This window comes from Lagopus leucura, unplaced genomic scaffold (assembly GCF_019238085.1).
Source record: "Lagopus leucura isolate 7727_CA_CO unplaced genomic scaffold, USGS_WTPT01 134-13_obj-0_obj, whole genome shotgun sequence".
Lineage (NCBI taxonomy): Eukaryota > Metazoa > Chordata > Aves > Galliformes > Phasianidae > Lagopus > Lagopus leucura.
In genome coordinates this window covers 1-8,162 of record NW_024967918.1, presented here as the reverse complement: position 1 = coordinate 8,162, position 8,162 = coordinate 1, and the positions used below count along the sequence as shown (strand labels likewise).

The 8,162-nt window shown below is 59.2% G+C and overlaps 1 protein-coding gene across 1 annotated transcript; it reads left to right on the top strand.

The window, feature by feature from the left end:
- Positions 1-319: 319 nt before the first annotated feature.
- LOC122193361 (syntaxin-binding protein 1-like) lies at positions 320-7,870 on the top strand. The gene is given in 19 exon segments (XM_042894128.1): positions 320-433; positions 546-627; positions 859-935; positions 1,086-1,164; positions 1,438-1,541; positions 2,036-2,184; positions 2,445-2,529; positions 2,634-2,764; positions 3,246-3,353; positions 3,443-3,503; positions 3,752-3,817; positions 3,926-4,006; positions 4,096-4,234; positions 4,335-4,444; positions 4,528-4,629; positions 5,301-5,386; positions 5,500-5,578; positions 5,580-5,655; positions 7,511-7,870. Coding segments are annotated over 19 exon segments (1,743 nt in total). The 5' UTR covers positions 320-388; the 3' UTR covers positions 7,594-7,870.
- The last annotated feature ends 292 nt before the right edge of the window (positions 7,871-8,162 follow it).

The window sequence follows — 8,162 nt, the reverse complement described above, 5'->3', positions numbered from 1 at the left end:
GATGGCCCCCAGCTGGTTGTGTAAGCGTGCAGGGCTGGGATGCAAAATGGGATTGTGGGGGATTACAAGGAGCAGGTTGAGGCCGCTTGATTCTTGTTTCTAAAAGGAGCCTTTAAGCTGCTGTTGTTGTCCTGGTGCTTTGGATTAGGGCTGTGGCGTGTGGGTGGCCCAAAGGGACCCCTCGCATCCCCTTACCATCCTCTTTTGGGCTCTGCTCAGTGCTCCCCTCTGAGCCCTTGAGTACCATGTGTGTGTGCTGGGGGTGATCCCCCCCACCCCTGCCTCCAAAACACCCCCACCACACATCGCCAGGGAATGGAGCATCCCAGGGTGCTGCAGGTGGGCTCAGGGTGCTCAGCCCAACCCATCTCTTCCTCTTGCAGAAATTATGCACGATGTGATCCGGAAGGTGAAGAAGAAGGGAGAATGGAAGGTGAGCAAGGCTGCAGGAGAAGGAGGGTTGGAAGGATAGAGCTGGGAAGGACTGGGAGCAGGTGGGGTGGTTCCCTGCTGCCCTGTCCCTACCTGATGGCTGCTGTCCCCAGGTGCTGGTGGTGGACCAGCTCAGCATGCGCATGCTGTCCTCCTGCTGCAAAATGACCGACATCATGACGGAGGGCATCACAAGTGAGTACCAGCACCGTGCATCTCTCGCTGTGGGGGGGATGCAGCCACCCCTCTCCATCTCACACAATGTCTGTCGCACAGACAAACCCACTGCTCCTCCCAGGGCTGCTTCTTAATTCTATGGGGCAGCCATGGGTTGCAGAGGGCAGGGGGTGCGTTGGACACTCACAGGCTCTACTGCAGTGGGATGTGCTCATGTACCCTTTTTTTTGCCCCCCCCCCTCCCCCCAGTTGTGGAGGACATCAACAAGCGCCGGGAGCCGCTGCCCAGCCTGGAGGCTGTCTATCTTATCACACCCTCTGAGAAGGTGAGCTGGGGCAGAGTGGTGGGTGCCCACACTGGGATGGGCAGTGGTGCCCATGGGATGTATTGGGGCTGTGGCACAAGTTGCAGGGTTCCCTGTGGGGCTGGACATAGGCTGTCTTGCCCAGCCCCAACACTCCCTTCTTTTTTGCAGTCTGTCCACTCCCTCATCAGTGACTTCAAGGACCCCCCCACCTCCAAGTACAGAGCAGCCCATGTCTTCTTCACCGACTGTGAGTAACCCACAGGGCACTGAAGGCAGGTAGAAGGGGAGAAGGGGGTCAGGTTTCTTCATACCAAAAGTGGGCTTTGGGCTCCCTGCTCCCAAGGGCAGGGCATCATATCCCTCCATTGCAAATGCATTGTGCAGACCAAGAAAAGGGGACGATGCTGCCACTGAAACGTGCACAAGAAAGCAGGGTAGGAGGGATGCTTGGGGCAGGGCAGGACCGTGGGAGCCTGACCACCACCTTGTCCTGAGCACTGCTTTCCCCTGCTCCCTGCAGCCTGCCCCGATGCCCTGTTCAATGAGCTGGTGAAGTCCCGTGCTGCCAAGGTCATCAAGACCCTGACCGAGATCAACATTGCCTTCCTGCCCTCTGAGTCCCAGGTGGGTGAGGGCTGGGGATGTCCCCTGCACATGACCTGGAGGGGGATGCTTGGGTTCTCCCCCCCCATCAGTGTCTCTGTAAGAGCTGTGAAGACACCACGATCCCCATCCTGGCGCTGCTCCCTACACTCTGTCTCTTTTGATTATGTCTCAGGGCTGATCCACTGTGGGGATTTAGCAGCTGTGCTGCCTCCTGGCACTGCACTGCCAAGGGCACCGGGTGCTGTGGGGACGAGGGGGACAGGGAGGGACAGATGGCATCGGGTTCCAGGGAAGGTCACGGTGAGGTTGAGTGGGAGATGGGCTTCTTGGCAGTCCAAGAGCAGGGGAAGGGCAGGGGGTCAGGACACCCCAAAATTTGCTGAATTTGGACCCCGCAGCTCTCCAGTTTGGGGTGGAACCCCACATCTGTTTGGGTTGGTGTATGTTGTCCCAGCCCATGAGGATGTCCCTACTGCCTCTTCCTTCTGACCACCCCCTGCTGCCCTCCCCAGGTTTACTCCCTGGATTCAGCAGACTCCTTCCAAAGCTTCTACAGTCCTCACAAGGCGCAGATGAAGAACCCCATCCTGGAGAGGCTGGCGGAGCAGATTGCCACTCTGTGTGCCACACTGAAGGAGTACCCAGCTGTGCGGTACCGCGGGTAAGGCTGCAGGCTTGGCAGGTGGAAGACTTAAAGCCAGGGAATGCTCTGCAGAGCTGGGGTTCCAGAACCTGGAATCCAGGGGGTGTCTCCTGTGGGATAGACCAAGGGAAAGCAGAGCATCATGTTCCCTGAGGAGAGGTGAAAAGGAGCAGCAAATGGTGCTCAGGTCCCATTTCTCCCCTGAGCCAAGAACATCACAGCAACTCCTGCCCACCCTTTGCACAGCCAGGGGCTGATGTCCTTTCCTCCTTCCCTAGGGACTACAAGGACAACGCCATGCTGGCGCAGCTCATCCAGGACAAGCTGGATGCCTACAAGGCTGATGACCCCACTATGGGTGAGGTGAGTGGGGTTGGGGATGGGGTGGCATCTCACTGCTGTACATCAGCTCAGGATGGCACTGGGGACCCCAACACCTGCTGATGGCCCTGCTGGTGGCTCTGTAGGGTCCGGACAAGGCTCGCTCCCAGCTCCTCATCCTGGATCGTGGCTTCGACCCCGCTTCCCCAGTGCTGCACGAGCTGACCTTTCAGGCTATGAGCTATGACTTGCTGCCCATCGAGAACGATGTCTACAAGTGAGTGAGTGCCACTGGTGGGGACCTGGGTGCTTGCAGCCCTCCTGACGTGGGCAGCTTTGACCACCTTCAGCCCATTGCCCTTTCCCAATCTTTAAGCGAGTGGAAGGTGGCAAGACGTGACACCAAGCTGAAGGAGTGTCACCCAGCTGTTGGCAGAGCTGAGTGGCCCCTGTGACCCTTGTGGTCCCTCCATGTCCCCCCCGTATCCCTCCATGTTTTCCCTGCATCACCCTGTGTCCCCCCCATGTCTCTGCATGATCCCTCCATGCTGCCCTATACTATGTCACCCCATGCCCCCTCTAGTCCCTCCTTCCATGGTCTCTTGTGTCCTTCCATGGTCCCTCCGTGTTCTCCCACGTCCCTCTGTGGTCCCTCTATGATCCTTCCATGTCACCCTGTCCTGTGTCACCCCATGCCTCGCATGTCCCCATGTCTCTCCATGCCCCCCTGACCCACCATGCCTTGTTCCCCTTCCCAGATATGAGACAAGTGGCATCGGGGAGGCGCGGGTGAAGGAGGTTCTCCTGGATGAGGATGATGACCTCTGGGTCTCCCTGCGCCACAAGCACATCGCCGAGGTGTCCCAGTGAGTGTCCCTGTGGGCTGCCCCACAGCACCCAGCCCTGTGGGTTGATTCCCTCTGTGCTGATGGCTGTGTCCTCCTCCTGTTCCCAGGGAAGTGACCCGGTCCCTGAAGGAGTTCTCATCAAGCAAGAGGATGAACACAGGCGATAAGGTGACATCTCCCAGTGGGAGCTCGTGCATGGCCAAGGCTCTTGGGGACACCATTAAGGGCTGTGGCAAAGCCTGCTGGGGCCATGGGTCCTTTTTGAGGGGAAGGCTAGAGGGGGAGCTGAGAAAATAGGGAACAGTGACCCCCCCAGCGTGAGAACAAGACCCCCCAAAAAGGGGCTGCTTGGTAGGATCATGCCCGCCCTCCTTGGTGTCACCATGGATGAGTGACCACGTCCCCTTCCCTCACAGACCACCATGAGGGACCTGTCCCAGATGCTGAAGAAGATGCCACAGTACCAGAAGGAGCTCAGCAAGGTAACGCCAAGGGAAGGGTCCTGGTGGAGCTATTGGTGCTGAGCAGCACCGGAGGTGGCTTTAAGGGGCTTCCCTATGAGGATGCCCACACCACTGGTGTCTCTGCAGTACTCCACTCACCTGCACCTGGCTGAGGACTGCATGAAGCACTACCAGGGCACGGTGGACAAGCTGTGCCGGGTGGAACAGGTACTGTCCCCCTGCCACCTCCCTGCACCCCATGGGGACTGCAACTCAGTGCCACATGTGAGCCTCGGTGATGGGCGTGTGCTCTGCAGGACCTGGCCATGGGCACCGATGCTGAAGGCGAGAAGATCAAAGATCCCATGAGGGCCATTGTCCCCATCCTGCTGGATGGGAACGTCAGCACCTATGACAAGATCCGCATCATCCTGCTCTACATCTTCCTGAAGAATGGTGAGAGGGGGTGTGCAGGAAGGGGGCAAGGAGGAGACAAATGTAATGGCCACTGAGGTGGGTGTCCCAGGGAGATGATGCTCACCCGTTTCTCACGCAGGCATCACCGAGGAGAACCTGAACAAGCTGATCCAGCACGCCCAGATCCCGGCTGAGGACAGCGAGATCATCACCAACATGGCCCACCTCGGGGTGCCCATCATCACAGACGTGAGTGTCCACCCCCCAGCTCTGCACACATCCCCATGGAGTGACCCTGTGTCTCACTGTGTCCCCATCCCCGCCGTCCTCAGTCCACCCTGCGGCGCCGGAGCAAGCCGGAGCGGAAGGAGCGGATCAGCGAGCAGACTTACCAGCTGTCCCGGTGGACCCCTGTCATTAAGGACATCATGGAGGTGAGGTGGTGATTGGGCATGCACTGGGGACCAGCCCAGATCCCAGCACATATCCCCAGCACGTGCCCTGCAGTGCCGGTACTTGCAGTTCTGTTGTGATTGCAGCAAGGTGGGGATGTTTGTGAAAGTGTTCCTGGTCCTACATGAACATTGCACAGCCCCAGCTGGGCTTGCACAGTGCTGGCACAGCTCCTATGCAACCCCACAATGCAAAGCCCCAACCTACTGGGATAGCCAAAGCATGGATTACCTCTTCTTCATCCTTGCTGCATCCCCTTGGGTACCTCTTGGATCAGAGTGTCCTCATGGGGCTTGGCTGGGGCTCTGCAGGCACCGAGCCTACGCTCCAATGATGTGAGCATCTCCCACCTGCTCACACCAACAGACAGACCAACCCAGGGCCATATTTTGGTGGGACGTCACTGCAGCCTAGCCCCTGCTTGCCCCAGCTTTAATAGTTCTTAAACTGCACAAATGCACTCACCTCGTTTTGTGCCCAGCTCCCCCCTACCCCCCCAAAGCTCGCTCCCAGATCAGAGCTGAACCCAGCCCCACTGCACCAATGGGGCTTTGCCTGCTTAGTATCAGTGCTGCAGGGGCTTGGGGGTAGGGCCACCAAGGGCTGGGGATGGGGACACTCGGCTGAGCCCTATGTGGCCGTTCCCCTGCAGGATGCCATCGAGGACAAGCTGGACACCAAGCACTACCCGTACATCTCCACCCGCTCCTCTGCCTCCTTCAGCACCACGGCTGTCAGGTGGGTCCCCCTGGTGCCATCCTCTGTGAGCAGGGGGGCTGTGACACATCACCCCCTATACACAAGCCTCCCGTGCCTCGGTTTCCTTTCCTAACCCCTCTCTCCATCTCTAGTGCTCGCTACGGCCACTGGCACAAGAACAAGGCCCCCGGCGAGTACCGCAGCGGCCCCCGCCTCATCATCTTCATCCTGGGGGGGGGTGAGCATGAACGAGATGCGCTGCGCCTATGAGGTGACGCAAGCCAGCGGCAAGTGGGAGGTGCTAATAGGTGAGTGGGGGCCCTGCCCAACTCCCTGCTGCTCATCCCACTCTCACCCTGCAGCGTCGGCCTCCAGGTGACCACGTGAGCAGGGCGGGGGGGGGTCCCGGTTTCGGGCCCCCCCCCCCCCCCGTGCTGCCCCTCTCTTTGCCCCCTTTATATCTCCCTGATGAGTTTTGTTGCCTGAAGCACGGGCAGAGCTGGTGGAGGAAGAGGGCGTTTTGCAGCCTCCTGTTGCAAGGGCTGTTGTGTGGACGTCGTGGGGGTTGTTGCAAGGAGAAATGGCTGTACAAGCTGGCGCACCAACCACGGTGTGTGCTGCGTGTGCAGTCAGGCAGCACTATGTGCAGCAGGCTGTGCACACCTGTGTGACACAGCACCTACCACATGTACAGCAGGGCGTGCAGCGTGTGTGCAGTGAGACGTGCTGCACAAGCAGTGGGGCATGCAGGATGTGCAGTGCACGTACAGTGCCCTCCCAGCACCCTCTGCCTGTGGGTGCAGCCATGGCACAGGCATCCAGCACCACAGCACAGCAGGACCGTGGGTAGGGGCAGCCCCCCAGGTCCCAAAGGGGAGCAGGGCAGACCCAGGCCAGGCAGGGGCAGCCCCTCGTTGCCCCCATCTATGTGCCAACCCCTTCCACATCTCACCCATCTCATCTCACACCGCTCCGCGACCGACCCCGCGTGCTCTGGGCAGGCAGCACATCCCTTGTCTGCACCCCAAAAACAGAACCCACACCTGAGCCCCCCGGCCCAGTGCATGCTGCTCCCCCTGGGGCACGGCCGGGCCGTCAGCCCACTCTGTTCTCCCGCAGGTTCTACTCACATTCTCACTCCCACCAAATTTCTCATGGACCTGAGGCACCCCGACTTCAGGGACTCCACTAGGGTCTCATTTGAGGATCAGGCTCCAGCAATGGAGTGAGCCCAAGCAACCAAGTAAAGGCAGCCAACTAACGAAAAAAGAAACTCTTCCTCCCTGAAGGGCTTTCTTTGATTCTTCCGTTCTTTCGTTATGATTTGGGTTTTTTTTGCTTTTTCCTTTTGATGATTTTGATTTTTGGATGAGAAAATGCTTGCAGTTCTCACCGCTGCCATGCCTGGTCCTGCAGCCCCTCCATGCCATGCGCTCCCCATAGTGCAGATGGGCTCCCCCCACTCGGGGAGGTGCAGAGCGGTGTCCTCGTGCTCAGGGAGAGATGGGTGTGAGCTCTTGGTTCTGCAGGACATGATGGGTTTGTTGGATTCTTTGCGTCCTGTGATGGAGCTGGGACCGTGTGTGGTCCCCAGCGGGGTATATGGGGACGGTGACATCTCGTCCATGGGGCTGCCAGTCAGGTCCTGCTCCACGTCCCAGCATTGTGCAGCCCCCAGGCAAAGTGGGAACATGGGGACACCCAGGGAAGGGACTGGGGGGGGCAGCCGTGAAGGAGCGGGGCTGCAGCAGGCAGCATCTCCCCACCCCTCTCCTCTTTTCCAACCTCTCTTAACCCAGGGATGCTCATCCCACCGAGCTCCCCCTTGCAGTGCAGTGTCCCCCCCCCAGTGCCTGTGGTGGCACTCAGTAGGATCTACTGCATGCGGGCAGAGGACAGGAGGGTCTTCATCATCCCTCCCCCCATCCCACCACCCTCCAACTCCATCCATCCCCTCATCCCTCCCACTCCCTCCCTTTCCCCATTCCAAGCCCCCATGGGTGTCCATCTCTCTGCAAGCATTTCCAGGTAAGACCTCGCTTGGCATGGGACTGGACCAGGGACCCCATGGGGAGCGGGGCATGGAGCTGGGGGGGATGGGGGGGGGGGGGGGGGGGAAATACAACAGCAGCGCTGACCCCTTGGGCCCCTTCTGCCCCACAGGGTCCACGCACATCCTCACCCCACAGAAGCTGCTGGACACGCTGAAGAAGCTCAATAAAACAGAAGAGGAGAGCAGCAGTTAAAAGAAAATGCCGCCAGTCCCCTCCCCAACCCCGATGCCGACTGTACCCCCAATGGGCACCGGCCTGGGGCACCCCCCCATCCCATCCCTGTCCCCATCCCGGCCCGGCCGAGCTTTCTCTTGTTGTTGTGTTGAGCCCCCCTCCCACCCCCACCCCTCCAAATCTCATTTAACCACAGGGAAGAGACAACGAATGCAAAATTATAAAGGGAAAAAAAAAAAACCCAATGCATCCCATTTTAAAGAGGAAAAGATAAAACCAAAACCAAAAAAAACCATCATCATATCATCATCTGTGCCCTCACCTGAGGATCTCATTTCCCAGCGATAGTGAATGATGGTGGCAAAAAGAACAGAATCCCCCCCACACACCCTTCCCTGTGAGCTCCCTGGACGGACCTACGGCCAGACAGACCTATAGCCTTACCCTCCCCCCCCCCCCCCCCAATCCCCCCCATGGGTTGTGGTGCCACTGTCGGTGTTCTCTCATTCTATGGGCAGAAACCCCCCCTCGCCCTCCCTCCTCTCCCCACCAGATGTATGCATGTATGTGGTGGGGGGGGGGGGGGG